The 25,065-nt window shown below is 39.5% G+C and overlaps 1 protein-coding gene across 2 annotated transcripts in view; it reads right to left on the bottom strand.

Moving 5' to 3' along the window:
* The window catches only part of DOCK4 (dedicator of cytokinesis 4), a 501,293-nt gene that overhangs the window by 122,574 nt on the left and 353,654 nt on the right, over positions 1–25,065 (bottom strand). The window contains exons 30-34 of one of the 2 annotated variants that reach the window (XM_073619893.1): positions 22,905–22,963; positions 14,281–14,429; positions 11,433–11,518; positions 5,323–5,349; positions 3,293–3,388 (exon numbers count right to left, since the gene is read on the bottom strand). In XM_073619893.1, the coding sequence (XP_073475994.1) occupies positions 3,293–3,388; positions 5,323–5,349; positions 11,433–11,518; positions 14,281–14,429; positions 22,905–22,963 (417 nt within the window). The remainder of the gene's footprint in view (positions 1–3,292; positions 3,389–5,322; positions 5,350–11,432; positions 11,519–14,280; positions 14,430–22,904; positions 22,964–25,065) is intronic. The other variant, XM_073619894.1, reaches the window with a different exon arrangement.

Here is a 25,065-nt window from a genome sequence, read left to right as displayed (position 1 = left end):
ATTTTAGTCCGGTGTACGTCATTACGTACAAATCCGTCGGACTTTGGTGTGATCGTGTGTAGGCAAGTCCGTTTGTTAAAAAGTCTGTCGGAAGTCCGGCAAAAGTCCGTCAGAAGTACGCTGGAAAGTCTGTCGGACCCGTCCGGTCGAAAATTCCGACCGTGTGTACGCGGCATTACTCAGCTGTTGTTGATATCCTGCTCGTCAGTCCTGCCTACTTAAGCCGTCCAGTTCAGAGGAGCTCTGCCTTCACCTTGGTCAACATGACAAGTAACATCTCTTGTGTTCCTGTTTAAAGACTGGCTTTGCTGGCATCCCTTCTGGCTCCGGATCCTGCTTGCTGTTTCACTACTTTGATCCCTGACTTCTGGCTTGGCTGACTATCCATTCCGGTTACTGAACATTGGCTGTGTTTTGACTACTTTTGTTCTTTTTACTTTTATTATTAAACAAGTGTGATTTAACTGTACTTCTGTCTCGGTCTGATTTCATGGTTTCTGACACACGTTTTGAAAACAGCATGGCTGTGCAGGCAGAGGAATTTGTAAATGAATACCAACTTACATTACTGTTTATTACTAACTTACTAACTGAAGTTACCGACATATCAGCATGGATGTTGCACCACTTCCTTAAACGAAATCTCTCTAAAACTGAGCTATTAATATTCCCCCCTGCCCGTGCCCCCCTCCATGACTTTTCCATCAAAATCAAAAATGCAATCATCAATCCTTCCCCTAATGTCAGGGTACTAGGTGTAATCCTAGACTCGGACCTGTCCTTTCAGTCCCAAATCCAATCATTGTCAAAAGCTTGTAGACTTCACCTCTGTAACATCTCTAAAATACACCCCTTTTTAACAAATAAAACTACCAAGCTCCTCATTTCCCCCCTTGTTATCTCTCGCCTTGACTATTGCAACTCCCTTCTCATTGCCCTACCTCTCCATAGGCTATTCCCTCTTCAGTTTATTATGAATGCTGCTGTGAGACTTATCCACCTTACCAACCGCTCAGTGTCTACCACCCTTCTCCGCCAATCCCTACACTGGCTCCCAATCGCCCAGCGAATTAAATTCAAAATACGAACCACAAGATACAAAGCCATTCACAACTCTGCCCCAAGCTACATCACCAATCTTGTCTCCAAATATCGCCCAAACCATCCTCTCCGCTCTTCTCAAGACCTCCTACTCTCAAGCTCCCTTGTCTCCTCCTCCCATGTTTATCTCCAGGATTTCTCCAGAGCCTCTGTTATCCTCTGGAACTATCTACCTCAACCTGTCCGGCTATCTCCTACTCTAGCTACCTTCAGGCAATCCCTGAAAACTCATCTCTTCAGGGAAGCTTATCACGTCTCCAACTAATATTTTACCACTTCCATCAGCTCATTCCTCACAGTTACAACCTTTTGTACCACCTGCCCCACCCTATTAGATTGTAAACTCTTCTGAGCAGGGCCCTCTTAATCCTCTTGTATGTTATTGTATTGTAACTGTATTGTCTCCCTTTTATATTGTAAAGCAATGCGTAAACTGTTGGCGCTATATAAATTCTGCATAATAATAATAAACCACCGTGGCAGATGTACTTGTAGTATCAATGAACTGCAAGTGCACTGACCAGCATGCTCATAGTTCATTCACATTGCCTACAGCTCGGGAACTGTCTGCCTGTACAGAGGCACGGACAGAGAACTCTAGGCAGTGAATGCAGAATTCTAACACTGCACCTATAATACAGTGATCGCGAGTGCAATGCTCTGCAGGCTCTTGTAAAAAAAAAAAAAAAATTAATAAAAAATACCCCCCTTTTTCCTGCAGAAAGATGTGCATTTATTTATTTTTCTGGAAAGGTGAACTTAGCCTTTAACCACTTGCCGACCAGCCGCCGCAGTTTTACTGCGGCAGAATGGCACGGCTGGGCGAAATGACGTTATGCAACGTCGCTTGGCCCTGTGGCCATTAGGGGCGTACGCGCACCCGCTGCTTGTCCCCGAAGCCGATGCGAGTGCCCGGCGGGCTCCCACGATCGCTCGTGACACACCGAGAACCGGGATCTGTGTGTGTAAACACATAGATCACGGTTTTCTGAGGAGAGAAGAGACTGATCGTCTGTTCATACAAAGTATGAACAGCGATCTGTCATCTCCCCTAGACAGTCCCATCTCCCCTTCAGTTAGAACACAGTGAGGGAACACAACCCCTTGATCGCCCCTAGTGTTTAACCCCTTCCCTGCCAGTGTCATTTACACAGTAATCAGTGCATTTTTATAGCACTGCTCGCTGTATAAATGACAATGGTCCCAAAATAGTGTCAAAAGTGTCCGATGTGTCCGATGTGTCCGCCATAATGACGCAAATCACAGATCGTCGCCATTACTAATAAAAAAGAAATATAATAAAAGTACCATAAAACTATCCCCTATTTTGTAGACGCTATAACTTTTGCACAAATCAATCAATATATGCTTATTGCGATTTTTTTTTTTTTTTTTACCAAAAATATGTAGAAGAATATATATATATCGGCCCAAACTGAGGAAAAATTTTGGTTTTTTATATATTTTTTGGGAATATTTATTATAGCAAAAAGTAAAAAATATTGCTTTTTTTTCAAAATTGTCTCTTTTTTTTTTTTAGTTTATAGCGCAAAAAATAAAAACCGAAGAGAAGAGGTGATCAAATACCACCAAAAGAAAGTCCTATTAGTGGGAAAAAAAGGACGTCAATTTTGTTTTGGTGTAATGTCACACGGTCGCGCAATTGTCAGTTAAAACGACGCAGTGCTCTGGTCAGGAAGGGGGTAAATTCTTCCGGGGCTGAAGCGGTTAAATAAGTAACAATATTGGGACAACATCATTTTAAACTAAGTCTGTAGTGTTTGTTTCTAGGTTATGTTTATACAGCAGCCATTGTCACCATGCTGCAACAGAGATGGAGATCTGGCTGTCTGGGTCCTACCCTGTGTTGTAGGAGGTCCCAGTAGCTTGTGTATAACACACATCAAACCTGGATGTCATTTCAAGTGTCCTTCCTAAAGTATCACTTATAGGCATACCATCCTGCTTAATGAAAAATCTGCTCCTGACATTCCTACAACCTCAAAAGATATATTTTTTAATTAATTCAGGGTCTGAGTAGACAATGCGTGCCTCAAGTTCCGTCAGTTACAAACATCTGTTGTATTTCCTACACCAAGACATTTCTCCAAATAAAATGGCTGTATTTCCAAGCACATCAACCCTTTCTTAGCATTAGTAGGATTTTCTTGCAAGGTTATCAACCGCTCACCTGTAGTCCAGCAGTCTCTCCATAAGTCGTGTTACAGTGGCAATTAATGATACACCACTTTCTCTCCATGTTTCCCGCTCAATTTTTTTTAATAAGCTGAAATATAAACATTGCATTAGCACAAGTGCATGGGTACAGTACACATCAAACAGGTTTCATCACTCTTTTTACACCGTGGTTTTTTTTTAGATGAACAACCACAAGAGATCTCCTGATTCAAAGTGCAACATAGGTATTGTTTACATTGTTCTGCAGTTACAAATTATATTTAAATGTGTATTGTCAAAAACAAAAATGAACCTAAATCATATTGGCTGATTAGTTCAGTACCTTATGATACATATATATTATCTGCCATATTACACAAACCACAGCTCTTTCCATTAGTGAGCACACATACAGAATATGCGCACTATGGTCTATGGATACGGTGAAGTACAAAATCAAGAGGTTCCCATAGACTGGATGATGATTAGGACATATTAAGCCTAAATACGGTGATATTTTTCACATATATGGGTCAGAAAGACTCCTACTGCAGATCATAATCTTACTTCAGCCTTTTGGAAATGTGACTGTAAAATGAAAAATGTATAAATAGCTCAATGGATAAATATGACAACCATCTGCACGGCTCTAATGAAGTGAGCTGTATTCTGTGTAACATAATTATTTCCAATGAGCGTAATCACCATCTAGCGTCCATAATGCGTTTTTAAAAAAAATGCATTATGACCACTAGACGGTACTTATGATCCTAGAAGATAATTATAAAGTATACAGCAATTTTCGCTTGAGCTGTAGAAAAGTTTGTTACATTCATTCTGTGAATGTTTTATACACAGACCCCTAACTGTGTGTTAAAGTAATTGTAAAGCCGTGTTGTTGTTTTTTTTTGTTTCTTAAAATAAAAAATGTCATACTTACCTACTCTATGCAATGGTTCTGCACAGAGCAGCCTCAATCCTCTTCTTCTGCTGTCCCTGCCAGCGCTCCTGGCTCCGCCCCCCCCACCAAAAAATGTGCCCCCAGCGCAAGCCGCTTACTATGGGAGCACTCGTGCATGCTCAGATTTGTCTCCCGCTCCCTCGTCACTGGCTCGATTTGAAGATAATGATGATTGAAAGACCAGGGAAAGCCTTGGTTCTTGTGCACATCACTGGATCAAGCTCACGATAAGGTATGTATTTATGGAGGCCTGTGGGGGAAGCTGCATGCAGAAGGTGTTTTACCTTACTGTATAAAATGCAGTAAGGTAAAAAAAAAAAAAAAAAAACTTCTGCTTTTACAAACACTTTAAGGCAAATATATAGAAGGTACCCTTTAGGCTGAAATTCAAGGTTAAGGCAAGTAATAAATCCACTGAACTCTCATAATGCATGACACTGGATTCAAAGCCAATACTCAAGGGTAAGTAAACTTTTTTGACAGTCAAATTAAGTTGAGTGCAAAAAATTTGGTCACATGGCCAAAAATAGAGCGACTTAGACCCCATACACACTATTAGATTTTCTGCAGATTTTTGTTTTTAGATTTACCAAAACCATGTAGTGCAAGGGCCTGCCCGATTGCATACAAATTGAAAGTGTTTAGGTTTGACCTCAAATGATATGGTTTTGGTAAATCTAAAGGAAAATTGTACAAGAAAATTGTATAATGTCTGGCCAGCCTGAATTGAGGTTTGACCTCATATTATATGGTTTTGGTAACTCTGAAGACAAAAATCTGCAGAAAATCTAATAGTGTGTATGAGGCCTTACGCTGGCCATACATTATACAATTTTCTCATTTGATTTCTTTTAGATTTACCTTAAACGATGTAGTGTAGGGGCCTGGCTGGTTGCATACAAATTGAAAGTGTTTAGGGTTGACCTCATATTATATGGTTTTGGTAAATCTAAAGGAAAATTATACAAGAGAATTGTATAATGTATGGCAGGCCTTAGGCTGGTGTTAAAGTGTTGTGAATTGAACCTACTGTGAACTGTGAAAGAGCTGCATGCATTTACTTTGCTGTAAAAGTCTCTTACCTAGGATATGGCCCAAACAGAGGAATTCTAATCCAGGAAGGCATTGATAAAAAAATGTTCTGATTACACACACAATGAAAACATTAAGCAAGTGTGAAACTATTGTTTTTAAATAAGTTGTAAAGACAAACTTCAAAAACTTTTATTTTTTAAATTCTGATAGAGCTGGAAAGGGGTTTGTTAGGGTCTGTTATGAGAATGTGGAGGAGATATTTCAGACAATATGTATCTCTCCCCAGAGAAGAGATACATTTTTTTCTGTTCTGTCTGAAACCTGTTACCTTATATTGAGATACACTCCAAAAAAAGACAGCGGTCCAAAAAATCATGAGTAATAACAGAAGTTTAAAAGAGTTTCTGTAATAGATCAAGGAATATCTGTTTATCCTTCGCTGCATTGCTAGGAACACTAGAAATGTGATCAATATAACCCAATCTGTAATACTGCTGACCGCATTTAGGATGTTAATTGGCTTCAGGAACAGAACGTACAATGAATGACACAGCACAAGGCCTTTCTGCACAGTTAGTTGAACTTGTACTTTGTCCTCAGCTAGTCAATACAAAATCATCTGCTGAACAGTCCATGTGTCACAATGTCTCACAGCACCAGCCTTTACCCAAAGCAATTACAAAGAAAAAAAAAACAAAAAAACATAAAAGTGTATTTGTTCCATAACCACTTCAGGACCAGCATGTTACACCCACTTTGAGTCCAGGCCATTTTTTGGTGCTGTGATATTTTGACTGCCAATTATTTGGTCATGCAACACTGTAACCAAATTCATTTTATATATATTTTTTTTATTTAAGACAGATAGAGCATTCTTTTGGTGGCGTTTAATTATTACTTGTCGTTTTTTTTTTTTTTTTACAATCTAAAAAAGGAAAAACCTTTAAAGCATAACATACAAATGCCAGGACATTGTTAACATCCCCAAAGTGATCTTATTTTTGCCACACTTTTTGGAAATTAAAAAAAAAAATGCCAATCTTGAGGTGGTTAAAACTGAAACCAAGTGCAAGTATTCCGTTATTAGTGGAAGAAAGTTCCATAGAGGATGAAATTGCATTGCACTGAAATTGTGCAGTAGCTAGATGTCAGGGATAAACCCAAAATCTTAAACAGCCCAAAATCAATTCCGCAACTATTAGTGGTCAGTGGAAATTTAAAAAAAAAAAATCCCTCAATCACTGGTGATCTGTGACAATTTGAAACCCCCATCTCTACCCTCCATTATTGGTGGCTGGCGGCCCTTTAAGTACCCAGCCCTACATTAGATCACAAAGTTTAAGAATTGAATGAATGAATTAATTCTTTCTTTCCTTCCTCTGTTGTGAGAGTAAGAGAAATCTCACCAATGTAAACAGTACTACATTGCTTACACTTGTAATCTCTGTGACTGGTCACAGAAATCACTTGGTACAGAGCCACTCTCAATGGCTCTGTACATTTTGCCTGTGTTCTGCTGTGCCCAATTGTAGGACTGTGCAAGGCGGCACATGAGTACCTACAAACAGGTGCATCCACCTGCCACAGCAGGGGCACAGACCAGCTGTTTGGTTACAAGAACCAGCAGTAGTGGTCAAATGTGACTGGGCTCCAAAACATTCATGTACAGTACATCCTAAAGCAGCCCTCAGATGAGTCCATTTTTTTCGTTCAACCAGTGGTTTGAACAAGGTGGACGGGGGTTGTCCTCTCTGCTGAGCTATTGTATTCTCTGCCGTTTGAATACACTGATCAGCATTGCAGGCTATAGCCTGTGGCAGTGAACGTGTAAAGAAAATCCAACAGGGTGGTTGTACAGAAGTCGATAGGTAGATCACCTTCCGTACAACCACAGTACCCATACATGGATCCAAATCCAACAGGTTTAGTAGGCCGATCCATACATGGCTGGCTTTAGATTCACACACTAGAATACAAATAGGTTATATTAAAAATAAAGGATCATGAAAATGATGCCTGTGTAGAACAATCATTGACAGAATGACAGTACATACAGTGGGTAAAATAATTATTTGATCCCCTGCAGATTTTGCAAGTTTGCCCACTTACAAAGAAATGAAGGGTCTATAATTTTTATCATAGGTGTATTTTAAATGAAAAAAATGAATATCAACCAAAAATGCCCCAAAAAACATGATACAAATGTTATAAATTTAATTGCAGTTCAGTGAGTAAAATAAGTATTTGATCCCCAAGCAAAACATGACTTAGTACTTGGTGGAGAAACCCTTGTTGGGAAGCACAGAGGTAAGACTATTTTTTAGTTGGTTACCAGGTTTGCACACATCTCAGGAGTAATTTTGGTCTTCTCTAAATCCTTAAGGTTTCTTGGCTGTCGCTTGGCAACTCGAAGTTTCAGCTCCTTCTATATATTTGCTATAGGATTAGGGTCTGGAGACTGGCTAGGCCACTCCATGACCTTAATGTGCTTCTTCTTGAGCCACTTCTTTGTCTTGGTGGTACGTTTTGGGTCATTGTCATGCTGGAAGACCCATCCCCGAACCATCTTCAGTGTTCTGGTTGAGGGAAGAAGGTTCTCATCCAATATTTTACAATACATGGTCCATTGGCTCCATCAATGCAGCAAAGTCATCCTGTACCTTTAGCAGAGGAAAAGCCCAAAGCATAATGTTTCCACCTCCGTGCTTGACTGTAGGGATAGTGTTCTTACGGTCAAAGTCAGCATTTTTTCCTCCAAACACAGCGAGTTGAGTTAATGCCAAAGAGATAAAATTTGGTCTCATTTGACCACAGCATTTTCTCCCAATCCTTCTCTGAATCATTTAGATGTTAATTGGCAAAGTTCAGATGGGCCTGTACATGTGTCTTCTTGAGGAGGAGGACCTTGCGGGTGCTGCAGGATTTCAATCCATGGCGGCATATTGTATTGGGATGAGTAGAGGAGAAGGCGCCTCTAAGTGCAGTATTAAAAACGTATAATGACAACCAAAGTAGATTGCATTTACAAAATCACAGTGTAGAACAGTCATGTCCGATCGTCACATGTGGTTCAGTTCCTGTCCCTGTGGCTCTGTCTCATTTAGCTAACCAGCAGAGAGAGAGGGGGTGGATATGGTGAGCCAGCCCAGGGAGGTCCAGACACTACTTCTCCACATTTGAGGATTAATCTTCTAAACAGAAGCGCCCTATGTTCTATGGGATATTATGTTACCAATGGTTTGTTTGGTAAATGTGGTCCCAACTGCTTTGAGATCATTCACAAGCTCCTCCTGTGTAGTTCTGGGCTGATCCCTCACTTTTCTCATGATCATCCTTACCCCATGAGGTGAAATGCTGCATGATGACCTGCATGGTCTTGTGATCCATTCCAGCCTTGTGCAGGTCTACAATCTTGTCCCTGACTTCCTTTGACAGCTCTTTGGTTTTGTCCATGATCGTGAGGTTTCAATGGAAGAAAAGTTCTGTGGACAGGTGTCTTTTATACACACAATGAGCTGTCGTTAGGAGCACCTTCTTAAATTGACAGGACTAATCTGTGTACCACACGCGCACATACTGTAGCCAGTCTGTGGGAGCCAGAATTATTGTTGGTTGGTAGGGGGATCAAATTCTATGTAAAACTTACAAAATCTGCAGGGGATCAAATAAATATTTTCCCCACTGTATGAATTAGAAAGCGTTTCTCTTTATTTTTTGCCAAAAAAGAACTGGAAAAAAAACTTAAACTGCACAGTACATTTTCATGTACTTCCTGTGTTAGTGTGTAGAAAAACACAGGTAACTGCACCTAGTGTGAATGGGCCCTAAGGTGCACATACATAAAGTGGTGAATGTGACTTTTCACTAAAGATTCACTGGGTGTGAATCACTGTCAAACCACGTGCACCTAGGAAATTTTCCTGCAGCAAATGCTTAGTGATTGTCAGATTCACTGCTTTTTAAATATGGCCTTTAGACTTTGTTTTGTATCCTTTTCCTAATTTAGACATTTGTACTGTATTCTTTATGCAATGTTCTTCAATCTTTTATTCCACAGCCGATATTGGTTTTCCCCTATAAAACCTTGGAGTTATTTTCCATAAAATGTGGCAATTATTTAAATAATTTACTGGTGAAGGCCAAATGTAAGGCAACTATTTCTTGATCATACTGATATCTCACACTTGTCAGCGTGAAATCCTGCAAGAATGAAATTAACATCCCCAGTTTAAAAGCCAAGCCTTGTCTTGGTATCACAATCTCCTTATCAAAAGCCAGCATTGAGCAAAGTAGGGACTGCTAGTTGAGAGTGACTGCTACTGTTGCATAAAATCTGACCTCAGCAGTGTCCAGGTTATCTAAATTTTTGATTTGGAAAAGAATGTTAAGGAAGGGGACTGATGGGGATACCCATCCCACGATTCAAGTACTGGAGAGCACCGACCACTACGTTTAACATCGCCACTACTTCATCAGGATTTTTTAAGTTTACCTTGGGTAAACTAAGAAACATAACCCAAGTATTAAATTCTTACAAGAATAGCACACTTTTTATATGCTTCTGTTTTTTTACTTTTCTAATGCAGCACACCATCCACTTTCCCCTATCACATAATATAATTTCAGTCTATGAATGAAATAAAATTAGTAAATAGGGTCTGGATAATTTTTCAAGGCATGTTATGTACAGGCATGGGAACTTTAAAATTGATAACGGACTGTTAACAGCACTATAAATATTATATACCATGTACATACATTCAAAGTTTACTACCTGTTTAATTAAAATATAGTACAATCGTGAATACAGTCTCAGTTTTAAGTAATATATATTTTTAACAGTCTGCAGCAGGTATCCAAAATTGCCAAACAATTACTGAAGCCATCACTCCTTTCTTTCTTTACAAGATTTTATCACAGGTGGCAGCTGCACTAAATTTACTGCTGCCAACTGCTGCCCACATAACCACATTAAGAGCTGGTTTCTTGAACAGGCCTCAAATGGCATGGCTGCCCTTCATTAGATCAGTGTTGGACTTTTTCCTGAATGGTTATTTAGGTAAATACTATGGCTGCTGCTATTATTATCACTTGCATACAGGCTAGCAGTAAATAAATACATGGCGGATGTAAATGAATATAACTTGCTTGAACAAAAAGTTGTATATAATACAGTGGCATAGAATTAAACGTTAAAACCGATTTCCCAAACTTAAATACATTATCATGAGACATTGCATTTCTGTGCCTCTCAGTCCATCCACAGAAAAGTCTTGTTGCCTAATCAATAGTTTATCAGACAGGATGCAGGCAATGCAAACAAAAAAGGCTTATTTATTAAAATAAAAATAAATAGCCATTAAAGAAAAAATAGAGTTGCAAAAACAGCAACTTTGACACACAGGCATAAACTGTTGTGTTGGTTGTAAAGTAAAAAATTAACACTGAAACTGGTTTTCATTTCATTAAAAAAATCCACGTTCACTCTAAATTCAGAATTAATGAAATACCGAAAAGTGATGAAAGGTCTTCAGTCATTTAGAAGCTCATAGCACTTTAAAAGCGATAAGTATTTTATTAGAGATTAACAGCAGCTTTCTATTCTGCTAATTAGAGGATGCCAGAAGCATCATACACAGCAAGTACAGAGAAGCAGCATCCCTCACAAGCATTCTCTTCTCTAAAACCTGAACAAGAACAGCAGAAAAAAATACCTTCACTATACTCATATAGGACCATCCTTGATGGTACAAAAAAGCACAACTGATTTTGGGATTAAAAAACACGTAGAAAATACTACATGCACAGTCATATAGTACTGCTAAAAACAACTCATCAGTAATACACAAAAGTTTGAGTGATGACAAACAGCATATTTCTTGGCAATTTAAACCAACACAGAAAAAAACATTTAATGAAGCATCTGTCTGGTACTTTTTATACCTTTTCCAGTAAACACAACATGCCAACTCACCACCCACACATAAACCTCTCATTCTCTTTCATCAATAAACTACAACCCAACAGATCCTGTTGTTACATTTACAAAGATGAGCCATATAGTGATGAGACTGATCTGTAATAGAACATTGACATATCTATTTCACCTGCTCCAAGTATAGAAATTCAAGTGAATTAAATTTTCAGGATTACTTACATACTGTTGAAGAGCTCCCGGTAGGTTTCGTCACCTCGTCCTTCAGACATCAGGCTGTCCAATTTGTCAATTAGCTTTGCTTCAACCTCAAAGAGATACATAAAAGGTGCTTTGTTTTATTGTGCAGGAATTCCTCCAGGGCTTAGTGCCCTCTGTGTGCTTGGCTAATCAGAATTCAGTATTGGGTTGTCATAGGTCACACTGTCACCCGTGTTAAGCTGCCACAGATCCACAAGAACGTTCTCAGGGATAACTGTCATAGAACAGTGTGACTTTAAACTACAGGCTGAGTAGCAGGAGCTGATACTGCTGCTAACGCAGCTCGCTATATATGGATTCACACACAAAAAAAGTGCAGCCCAGTTAAATTGCCTTAATTTTTCCTGCAGGGTTTCATTTCATGCAAGACATATTCTGACACACTCCTTCATTACTGGATTTTGGAAACCTTTACCCAGTTTCTGCATTATAAATATACCTGTATCCATGAAAAAAAACATGGTATAACATATGATATTTATACAGTTAATTATTCTTAGGTCAGCAGATATTTGTGCCAGAAATAGTTACATGATTTTTTGTTTTACCAATGAAACCTGATCAAGGAAAGATGATTTATAAGTACTGAAACGTCTGAAAGCACTGATATACAGTATTTACTTGTGCAAAGCTGCAAGTAATGACATAAAAGATAAATGCAGAACTTAGGCTCATCAACAATGTTCTGGGACCATTAGACTTTTTGATAACATTATCAAATATATATATATATATATATATATATATATATATATATATATATATATATATATATCTTTCTATGTATTGTCCAGAACGGACTTATTTATCAATAAAAATAACAGGCATGAATATTAATGCTACTGCATTCCACATATATAAAAATACTTTTAATATAAGCAGGTGCAAATACTGCAGTATGCAACATTTATAAATACAGTATTTCCTAATTGAGCAATACCCATTAGTGAATATTTAACACATATTAGGCTTGGTTCAAACCTATGCAGTTTGCTTTTGATCCATTTCTGTAGTGCTTTTTGCAGTGCATTTTGCGTTTTTGAACACACCTTTTTTTGCACATTTTTTTATGCGTTTTGCATTTTTATGCTTTATTTTTACCAATCTGTTGTTGAGTGCATTAAAAAATGCAAATTGTGGCAAAAACACACTACATGCTTTTATGCAGCTTCTCCATCAAACTCTACTCTAACGCACCTGCTTTTGCTTTTAAAAAAAAAAGTCCCTGACCCTTTCCAAAAATGCAGTGGCTGGAAAAGCATAGATGTGAACGTGTCCCATAGGAAACCATGTTAAATGGACTGTAGCACGTTTCTTCAAAAAGCATTAAAAAGCGCATGGGTGTAAACTGAGCCTAAGGCTGGGTTCACACTAGCTGCGGTTTACAGCAGGGGTCCGGCGCGTTTCTGTTCACCGTTTCAGGTGCGAATCAGGTCCAAATTTTTGGTTGAAGTTGTACCTGAAACAGACCAGAAGACACACAGGACCCTTCTGCAATTCGGACCATGGCCACCCCAGAGCTGTGTGAATCGGCTCCATTGAAAGCCAGTCATGCAAAGTGGATGAGGAGAAACCCGCATCCAATTTGCATCAGTGTCAATGTTTAAAAACTGAAGCAGCAAACACTGACTGTAATCTGGAAGTATGAAAAACATACCGAATTACAGAATCTATGCATTCAAACTTCCAATTTAATGCCATATAGCAAAGCCAAGAAACATACAAATCGCCCTTTTCCAGCAAGAAATGGTGGATTAAATACAGGGTCCATTTAAATGGTAGCGTTCTATCAATCACAGAATTAGTGAATGAATACAAGTTATTTTGAGCACCCAGAAATTATGTCCTTTACATAGCACAGTGCAATTGTTCCAATATCAAGCAGACTAAAGAGCATCAGCCCAAGGGTTAATGACATTGCTCCTGCACAGAAATCAAAGTCATTTATTCTGTGTGCGTTAAACAATGTTTCAAATCGATGTTCCTATGGAGCAGCATGATGGTGGGTGTATAGAAATGGTCTGAGACAGCAGGAGAAAAATCGAGTGGGAGCTGCAAAAGTACTTGGAACACTTAGCAAGTCTCTGAGCTGGAAAATAGGAAAACGTACTCGTGTGTCAAGAACGTTTGGCCTAAATAAATGCATGAAACTTTATTCTGCATGATATCGCCCTGCGCAGTTTAATAAAAATGCGTATAAGCAGTACAAGCATGTTCACAAACTAATGATTTTAGTACAGTGTAACTGGTGAAATGACTAGCCACACAAACACTTGCTTCATATGAACCTCTGCCAGAAATGAAGGGCATTGTGCTGTTCTGTGGAAACCCAAACAAAGCTAAAAATAAATATATATCACAGACCCCTATAGTGGAAGTAACTCATTGATCATTGTTGGCATTACAACATAAAAAAAAATGAGTTTGCACTATTTTTTGATTTCATCCTCAATCCAAATTGTTATATATCAATGACTTCCATTCCCGTGAATGGTAAGAATGATAGGGATCAGTAATCCTTCTACCTCAGGTTCATCTCAGTTGCCAAAACTAACAAAAAGACACAATTCAAGCCTCGCAATCAGCAAATGAAGGGATCAGTAATCCTTCTACCTCAGGTTCATCTCAGTTGCCAAAACTAACAAAAAGACACAATTCAAGCCTCGCAATCAGCAAATGAAGGTCATTTTATCTACAGCTCTCTCTAGTCACCTAGTAGATTTCAGTTTCAGAAGATCATGCTTACAACATCAAAAGATTCATAAGCTTGAAAACAATATGTTATGAATTTGCTTCTAATGTTAGGTACCTGTTTAAAGTTGCCACTTCGTCTCTGCTCCCAGTCCATCATGTCATGGAAAATGGGGATCATAACATTCCGCAAGTCTGGTTGAGGTATCAGGGTTACCTCCAGAAATGGACCAATTAAGGCTGGGATAAAGTGCAACTTGTATTCACCTGTGAAAAAACACAAGAGGTCACAGAAAACAACACTGCTACTTACTGCTACCTACTAATAAGTGGCTTGTATATCATATACAGTATACATCTCCTAAAAGTGAATAATCTTTTAAATGTCAAAATCATTATTGCCATACTAAAATCATTCAGTGAACTGAAAATCCTGTCCAGGAAATATTACTATCATGCTAAAGATCAAAACGCCTATTTTATATAAGTAACTTATTAATATTGTGTTCTTATCTTGTGGCACTGTAATAAGAATATTTTTGTAACCATAGAAAATACAATTAAAGGATAATTTCATCTTTGGGAACATGTTACACGTTTCACCCAATTTTAGCGTGGAACATACAACATGTTCCCACAGCTGCAGCCACTCCATGCTGCTCTCTCTCCCTGTGACAGCAGTACGGGGAGAAGTTTCCCGCACCCGCTGTCACCATTTAAAAAGAGCGCAGCCATGCGGATCTCCACCTACACAGCCATGTCATTCATTTGCAGAGTTCTGTGACTGAATAAACTACCTTTGCAGCTGTCGGCTTGTAGTTCTCAATGAACTACCATGGCGCTGTTAAGCACTCTGGTAGTTCATTGAGTCTTCCTGTCAGTGTGAAACTGCCTGGCCGTACGTCTTTTTTTTTTTTTTTTTTTTAATACGTAAACTTACCCTTTGAAACATTTTTAACACATCAACGACTAGTGCACTCAATGGCATAACAAACAATGGCACTGAAGCATTCTAGAGCAGGGCTCAAAAAGTCCAGAGCTACTAGCCAGGCCTTAAGAGTTACTCGCCACCAGTTTCCCCACCCAACCTCGTCCTCTAATTCTGCCTCTAAACTCTCCCTTGCAAATGATCTCATGAAATGACATTGTTAAATGTTTTATGCAGAATTAGGTTACAAAAATAAATATTAACAACAATTTTATCAGTGCATATCAGTGCAGCCTAACAGTGCCAATCAGTACAGCCTAATAGTGCCCATCAGTGCAGCCTCATCAGTAACCATCAATGCCCATCAATGCAGCCTATCAGTGCCCATCAATGCAGCCTATCAGTGCCCATCAATGCAACCCTATCAGTGCCCATCAATGCAGCCTCATCAGTGCCCATCAATGCAGCCTCATCAGTGCCCATCAATGCAGCCTCATCCGTGCCCATCAGTGCAGCCTCATCCGTGCCCATCAGTGCAGCCCATCAGTGCAGCCCATCAGTGCAGCCCATCAGTGCCCATCAATGCAGCCCATCAGTGCCCATCAACGCAGCCTTATCAGTGCCCGTGAATGCAGCCTCATCAGTAACCATGAATGCAGCCTCATCAGTGACCATGAATGCAGCCTCATCAGTGACCATGAATGCAGCCTCATCAGTGACCATGAATGCAGCCTCATCAGTGACCATGAATGCAGCCTCATCAGTGACCATGAATGCAGCCTCATCAGTGACCATGAATGCAGCCTCATCAGTGACCATGAATGCAGCCCATCTCTGCAGGGGAATCGCGGAGAGGTGAGACGGCTGGATCACAGAAATGATCTCCTGCCGTGACATAGCTTGTATCTGAAACACCGGCCGCTGTCAAACAAGGTCCTGCCTCCTGGACCGACTCCTATCATAGACGTCTCACTACTTAAATTTCCTGGCATTGGACCAGAGTGCTGCCTATCATTGGAGCCGGTCCAAGAAGCCGGACTTTGTTTGACAGCTGCCAGTGTTTCAGATACAAGCTGTCTCAGAGAAGGAGTTCCCATCTCTGCGTGATCTGGCCAGCTCTCCTCTCCCTTCCCCACAGTTTCCTGGCTTTGCTGGGAGGATAATCAGCTCCCTATCAACCCCGCCTGCTGGCGACACTTCCCTGCTGTGGCTGCACACTCACCCTAGGCTAATTTCTACTCACCAAATGCGAGCAGGCGAGTAAAAATTTTGAGGGCTGATCTGGAGGCACAAGGCAGACAGAGTATTGTTTTCATAGGGAGGCCTTTCCTGACTATGCTATGCAGTTTCCCTGTTCATATACTAAAGCAGACCCTGGACTATTTCTCCTGCCCCCAGTGGTGTAACACTGGTACTCTACAAGTAAAAAATGGCAGCACGTATAGGCAAACACAATGTTTTGTAATGGTGCCTTTTAGCCCCCGTTCACAATGAATAAGACTTTGAAATCATGCAACTTCACTTGAAGTAGCACAATTTCAAAGCCACGTGTCAGTGCGACTTCAGTTCGACTTGGCCAACATATAATATATAATCTGATAAGAGAAAGGTTTAATTGATTTATTATCTAGTAAAAAAGAGGGAAATTTAATAAAAAATCAATTAGATTCGGTTAAAGCATAAACTACTAGAGAAAGTTAAATCAGTCTACATTAATGACCAATAATGCACCATAGCAGTAAGTGCATCAATCCAGAACAGATCCCTTCAAGCTATATAAATGCATAAGAAGTTTTGATAGCAGCCAGAATGTACTTCAAGAGAAAAAGGGATACATCGATTTCTAGGGACCATATACGGTATATGCATCTCTCACATCTAAAATTCCACCTGGGAAAAAGCAATCCCATACATTTACCTCAGATGTCCAAGGCAATGTATGGTGGTCAGTAGGGATGGGACAAATGGACCCTGTTCGGTTCACACCAGAACTTTCGAACATGAGCAGTGATTTTTTGATTTCTAAAGTGAAAGCATAAAAATGAAAAAATTCCTTACAATATAGTGCCTGGGGGGTCCCCTTAGTCTACCTGTAAAGTGGCAGATCTGTACCATATCTAGAATCTGCTGCAGCAATAATTGCATTTATAAAGCCAAAATATATTTCATTTTCGCTGCAAACTGCCTTTATTTGTGTATGATGAGGCCACAATGTAATGCACTGGAAACAAGATTAGAGATTTTTTTGGGTACATTCTGGTGTGACTTTGGATAGAAGTAACTTATGCGTAAAAATTGGTCTTTGGGTGTCGGTGGCGCCTTCCTACCGTAACCCTATAGAGGTAATCTTAATGAAAGCAAGAATTGGCCTTGCTGTAAAAAATTTTAATGATATGCACCTGTCAAACAGGTGCTGAAAAATTGGTCTTTGGGTGTGCCCATGAAACCTATACCAAAAGCAAAAACCTATACCTATACCAAAAGCAAGTAGATAACGCTGTGGTCAAATAACCCAGCTGACTCCTCAATGGCTGATGTTGGTGCTATGGCAGGAATAGATGTGGATAAGGAGGCAGGTTTATCCACTCTGACAACTGCAGGGGACTGCACACTTGTCTCTGCTTGCGTGACATAGGATGAGGAAAGTTTAGTAAGCCAGTCCACTACCTCCTCTGCATGGTGTGAATGCAAAGCACGGGCAAACTCACTAAACAGAGGAAATGATGCCCTGCCTGAGGACTGACCACCACGTCCACCCTTGCCTGTGGATACATTTGTTGCTGGCCCCCTTACAATGCCAAGGAAACGTCTGTATCTCCTTGTCCTTTCCAGACATTATTGGGAGGGAGGGGGAGATGCTTATAAGCAAATGTAAAGAAAAAGTTGAAATCTGTACGTAGATGCACTTTAATCAATGTAAAGAGGTGTTTGGTGCGCTTTAATTTGAGTACTCACACTACACAGACACACTCCACGGATACACTATAATATACTGCAATATAATGCGCCAAATGTACAGTGACGCACAGAACTATATAGTGTTAAACTGGCAGTAACACATGCAAAACAATATGGCGTTAAATTGGGAGTAACGCACGCAAAACTATATGGCGTTAAATTGGCAGTAATGCACACAGAAGTAAATGGTCATAAACTGGCAGTAACGCAATCAAATAGATGGTGTTCAACCGTCACTACACTGACGCCATCTGAACTATCCCTACTCTAGCTATACACTAATGTCAGGATTACCGACACGGTCTCACTACACTACACTGAAACTATCTGAGCTGTCTCTACTCTACACTAATGTATGTATGAATGACACGGTCTCACTACACTAAAGTGAAACTACCTGAGCTGTCCCTACTCTAGCTGCACGCTATGCAAAGCTGAATGATGGTCCTCCTCACTACACTCACACGATCCCTAGAATAACACTAAACTAATACTCTACACTGACAATTGAAGCAAAATAGCACAGTATAGCACACTAATAGATTAATAGCACTGAACAGAGCCCTGTTCTATCTCTCTCCACGCCAAAATGACACTGAAAATGGCTGCCAATGAAAGAATACTTTTATACTGTGGGGCGGGAATGAGCCATGATTGCATAAAGTCATGACAGTGTCCAATCATGACTGACAGTGCTCTGTTCCCTGATGGGGCTGAAGCTTTCACTGTTTCAGCCAATCAGGGCTTGCAATGCACTGTTCAGCGCCGCAATGCATTGTGGTCAGTTCGAGGGGCCGAACAAATGGTCAAATGACCCGTTTGTACGGATGTTCGCTGAATGGCCGAACAGCAGAAGTTCGGCCCGAACCGTTCGCCCATCCCTAGTGGTCAGCAAGGAATTATATATGCATGCCATATACACATACATGCATATACATATATACACATACACTTCATGGGGAGTGTCTCTGCCAGAGGATAATTCTGAGACAGATTGGGTGAAGATTACAAAATCCTATAAAGATGTAATACAAGAAAATATACATATATAAGTATACATTTATATATATCTCCGTCATAATGTATCAGTGAGGCATAAAATGCATGGGGAGCAAAGCAATCTCTCAGAGCTCACCTTATAAAGGGTATATACGTAGGGGGGGACCTCAAGAGGGATCAGACAATTAAACAGGTATCCAATCCATCCCTGCACAGAGAAAACCTCTAAAATAAAAGATGGATTCCTTTAAAGCCGTGTATCCACACTAGCCATAGAGTGATGTATATAGGTAAATGTGAAGGGGTGGCCTTACCATCCACACAGGGGAGAAAGTCCCAGGACTGCAGCAGCCATGTCCATGCTGCAAAACCCCCATTTATGTGTGGCTCCTGCCCGGCGATGCCCTCTGGCCGATTGGCGTGTGACGTCACCGAGCCTGGCCCCGCAGAATGCATGCATGAATACGGCGCATGTGCAAGGTCCCCTGAATGGGCATTCACACTGAATACAAAGTCCACGCCGTGTGTTGCCCACGGAACAGCGAGAGGGAGAACCGCAGATGCAGTCTCCCTCTCTCTATGGAGCCACATACCCGCCAGGCGAACCGAAAAACCGTAACCGCCATGCCAGAAATTACAGCATAGATGGGCAAAAACCCTATGGCGGCCATGACGGTAGATGGCATATCCCGGCAGATGGCCAAAATGGGGGATAGCACCATGCATGAAAGAAAAATACAGAAATAAACAAATTCATCAAAATATAGATATTAATTAAATATCATATCAATTAAATATACTATATATTTGTATATAAACATTTTTGAACCACTACCATTGGATTGGAACCCTGCATATCATAACAGAGAGTAAGAAAAAATAGAAAAAGAAAAAAAGGGGGATGAAAGTTGTCTCGATGAAGCCTAATGACTAATTGAAAGATTGCATATGTGTATTACATATGTTACAGGCCCAGAAATTACAGACCCATAATTATTATAAAAAGGGTCTATATAAGTTGACCACATTTAGGCCTGGGGGAATCATGGCATTGAGGTGTTCAATCCACAAAGTCTTGCATTGAAGTATACGTTTATCTCAGTTCTCTCCTCTGGGGTCTGGTGGAATAACCTCAAGAACAAAGGAAACCATTTCGGTATGGGATTTCTGATGGGGACCGACTTGGGTGAAGATATTTCCCCCCATCAGAATAGTATGTGTGGTCCCCAATCCTCTGACCAAACTGACGTTTGGTTTTCCCTATATAAAAAGCTCCACATCAGCAATTCATAATGTATACGACCCCTTTTGTGGAGCAACTGGAAAACGTTTTATGTACTTATACATATATAATTCCCTACTGACTATATAGATGGTCCCTAGAAATCGATGTATCCCCTTGTTTCTTGCAGTATATTCTGGCTGCTATCAAAGTTTCTTATGCGTTTATATAGCTTGAAGGGATCTCTTCTGGAACGATACACTTACTGCTATGGTGCGTTATTGGTCATTGATCTAGACTGATTTAGCTTTCTCTAGTAGTTTATGCTTTAACCAAATCTAATCAAATTTTTGTTAAAATTTCCCCTCTTTTTTTACTAGATTATAAATCAATTAAACCTTTCTTTTATCAGATTATATATTATACCCTCACTCCACTCTACCCGTTTGTGTGGCTCCCATGCCCGCCGGGGCAGACCTACTCTCTTGTGGACCTCTGCGTATGGTTTGGCTCTGGGTAAGGGGGCCTATATATGGGGGGTTGTCATCATGCGTGTTATCTTTATTTCTAATTGATTCTAAATAATTTATTGTGATGATTAATGTCTTTTTTCATTTTATATATAGTATGATATTGATCTCTGTTCTATATCATCACACATCTGCAAAATAAATCTCCCAAAGAAGCGGTGATAATTCCATCAAAAATGTCAAGCATGCTAATGTACAGTTGTCATAGGGTGAATCGGTAACACCAGATTTTCCAGTTTCACCTCATTTGTGAATGAACAGAGATATAGGTTTTCTTTTAAATAATCATGTATGTTTTTAACATATTGTTGAAAATGAAATAAAATTCAACTTTTATACTTACCCCATGGATCCAGATTGCTTACGGTACCATGAAAGTCCATTATAGCCTCAACTTCTATTCCTCTACACAACAACATTGTTAGGACATAGGTACCTTCCCTTTTTCTATGTAATTACAAGCTTTGGCACTCTATTCAACTACATTTTAAGTCTAACTTCCTTCTTTTGTGGAGACAACAACATTGGCCAAAGCTAGACAAAGCCCATGCATGATGAGCACAGTGGCTGCAATGGTGGAGTATGGCAAAAAAATAAAATGGAGGATAAAGTGGTTAACAAAAAAATAAGGTAACATTTGAAATTGATGGCAGCAGCAACATGTCTCAAAAATGTTGGGAAAGGGCAACAAAAAGTGGTACTAACAAGGAAAAGCTGAAAAAACATTTTGGAACTAGTTAGGTTAATTGGCAACAGATTAGTAACCTAACTGGGTATAAAGAGCATCATAGAGAGTCACAGGTTAATTTACTGAACATGGAGAGCACAATTTGGTGCAGTCCTGCATAGAAACCAATCAACTTCCATTTTTTTTTGTCAAAACTTAATTGAACAAGCTGAAGTTAGAATTTGATTGGCGACCATGCACAGCTGCAAAAGATTTTGCAATCTCCTGTTTTAGTAAATCAACTCTACGGTGTATCTGAACGGGATTCGTAAATGTCGCCATCTACTCTGCAATAAACCATAATAAATAAGCTTTAGCCCAAAGTGGTAAACTGTTCTGTTGTCAGAAGAATCGAAATTGGACATTTTTGCCAACCATAAGTGCTACGTCCTCCAGACAAAAAGAGGAGAGGTTCCTTCTAGCTGGTTATCAGTGCTCAGTTCTTGAAACCAAAAATACATAAAGAAGACCCAAGACTGTTGAGCAGTTAGAATCCTATATCAGGCAAGCATGGGACAACAATCCTCTCCCAAAACTCCAGCAAATGATATAGTGGTAGACATGGCCCTGTCCCAACTTTTTTAAAACCTGTTGCTGTCATCAATTTCAAAATTACCTTTTCTTTCTTAAAATAGTACATTTTCTCAGTTTAAACATTTGATATATTTTTTATTGTTATTAAAAAATAGTTTATGAGATTTGCAAATCATTGCATTTTGGTTTTATGTAGTTTTTACACAAAGCGTCCTAACTTTTTTGGAACTAGGGTTGTATAATGCATGAGAATGTGCTACCGAATATAAGCAGCACAATGCATGTGTGGCTAGGTGCTGCCTCTGCAGACCTTCACCTTCATAAGAAGAAGTGTAATTTATGTTTGCCATGTAGGTTCAATTAAAGGTACTCTGTTTTATTTTTCATTGCCTGAACCAACAATAATGGAGGCAGCAAGGACAAGAGCTAGATTATTGCTGGCAGCAATTTACACAATATTCTAGGAAAGGTTACATTTTCTTATGTGCATGCATCTCCAGCAAAATAATAAAAATACTTTAATGAATGTAAAATGTCTGTAAAGAATAGAAAATAGAGCAAAGAATAATATCCCCACCCCATTTTTTTTAGTTACAGGAATTTAGGGAATTATGTTGATTTTAACATTTGCGACTCCCTAAACAGCATTAATGAGTCAGGCACAGATGCAGGTGGGAGGTAATCCTCTGGCCAAAACATATAATAGTCACTTACAACTGTCAGAGAGTTCTAATAAATCAGGACAGAATGAGTATAATCTTATCATACAGGACATTTAAGTGTACGATAGCAATGACTATGATTAAATTGCAGCTCAACCATATGTTGAAAATGATCGTCCTACCTAAATTCTGCCACATACTGAAGATTTCACAGCCCATTGTCACACGCATGTCACCATACCTAAAAAAAGACAATGATATGAACAAACAGTATATGGGAAGGTCAGAGAGAAATGTTTAATATATGGTACACATAAGTGTTTTTATCTGCAACCAATGAACATGCTAAAAACTATGGTGATACCGGTTCAGTTCCATGCTTAATATCTTGTTTTAATATCTGGATTTACATTTTTTGGAGCTTCCTGTTGTTGAACAACAACTTCAGATTTTGCTAACCTTATTTTATCAAATACATGTAAGCCTGGCAAAATCTGATGGCACAATGCATGCATGTATAGATTGCTAGAGGTAAGAAATGCTCTGTATATGAACTCATATGGATATACAGTATATACACATGTATAAAATAAGACCACTCTCATTAAATACATATAGAAGCTTTCACAGTTGCTAAAAGAGAATAAAGCCACAAATATTAAAGTTAATAGTGCACATTTTGCTTAACCACTCGAGGACCGAGCCTCTTTCTGAGATTTGTTGTTTACAAGTTAAAAACATTTTTTTTTTTTGCTAGAAAATTATCCCCAAACATTATATATAATTTTTTTCTAACACCCTAGAGAATAAAACGGCGGTCGCTGCAATACTTTCTGTCACACCTTATTTGCGCATCGGTCTTGCAAGCGCACTTTTTTTTGGAAAAAACACACTTTTTTCAATTAAAAAATGAAACAGTAAAGTTAGCCCAACTTTTTTTATATTGTGAAAGATAATATTACACCGAGTAAATTGATACCCAACATGTCACGCTTCAAAATTGGTGCTCGTGGAATGGTGACAAACTTTTACCCTTAAAAATCTCCATAGGCAACGTTTAAAAAATTCTACAGGTTGCATGTTTTGAGTTACAGAGAAGGTCTAGGACTAGAATTATTGCTCTCTACCGATATTGGCAATACCTCACATGTGTGGTTTGAACACCGTTTTCATAAGCGGGCTTCTGCACGCGAGCTCGGCGGGACGGGGCGCATTTAAAACATTTTTTTTTTCTTACTTATTTTACCTTTTATTTTTAAACTGTTCTTTTAAAAAAAAATGTCATGCCGCGTACACACGAGTGGAATTAACGACAGATAGAGTCTGATGGGAGCTTTTCATCGTATATTCCGACCGTGTGTATGCCCCATTGGACTTTTTCCATCGAAAATTCAGACGGACTTAGAGAACATGTTCTATATTTTTCCGATGGAACAAATTACTACGGAAAAAACGCTCGTCTGTAGTGATGTTCCGACGCACCAAAAATGACGCATGCTCTGAAGCAAGTACGAGATGAAAGCTATTGGCTACTGGCTATTGAACTTCCGTTTTCTAGTCCCGTCGTACGTGTTGTACGTCACTGCGTTCTGGATGGTTGGAATTTGGTTTGACCATGTGTATACAAGACTGCTTGAGCGGAATTCCGTTGGAAAAACCTTCAGAGTTTAATCTGACGGCAAAACCGGTCGTGTATACAGGGCATCACTTTTAATCCTATTACAAGGAATGTAAACATCCCTTGTAATAGAAAAAAGCATGACAGGACCTCTTAAATATGAGATCTGGTGTCAAAAAGACCTCAGATCTCATATTTACACTAAAATGCAATAATTAAAAAAAAAAATTGTCCTTTGAAAAAAAAAAAAAAAAAATGGCCCTTTAAGAGCTATAGGCGAAAATGATGTTTTGACGATGATATGGAGATGGGTGGGTCCATGTTCCAATCACTCATCTTCACATCAAGCCAGGAGAAGGATCGGATCACCTCCGCCACTACCGACAGCTCCGGTAAGCGGCGGAGGGCACCGGAGGACGGCGGGAGGGGGGGCCCCCCTCTCCCGCCGCAGATAAATGTGATCTCTCGTAGAATCCACCAGAGACCACTTTTATCTAAAAGTGGACCGCCCACTGAAGAAGAGGATACTGGGGTTATGGCAGCTAGCAGTTGCCATAACAACGATATTCCTCTTCAAAGTACCGACGTAAAACTGCGGTACTTTAACAAGGGGGCCCCCATTTACTGGTCCCCCACCCTATGTGAATGAGTATTACACTATACATTATACTCCTACCCATTCACCTAAAAAAAAAAAAAAAAAAAAGTGTCAAAAATAAAACAGA

The sequence above is a fragment of the Aquarana catesbeiana genome, linkage group LG03, assembly GCF_042186555.1.
Source record: "Aquarana catesbeiana isolate 2022-GZ linkage group LG03, ASM4218655v1, whole genome shotgun sequence".
Classification (NCBI taxonomy): Eukaryota; Metazoa; Chordata; class Amphibia; order Anura; family Ranidae; genus Aquarana; species Aquarana catesbeiana.
The sequence above is the reverse complement of the archived record's forward strand: the minus strand, read 5'-3'. Positions and strand labels throughout refer to the sequence as shown.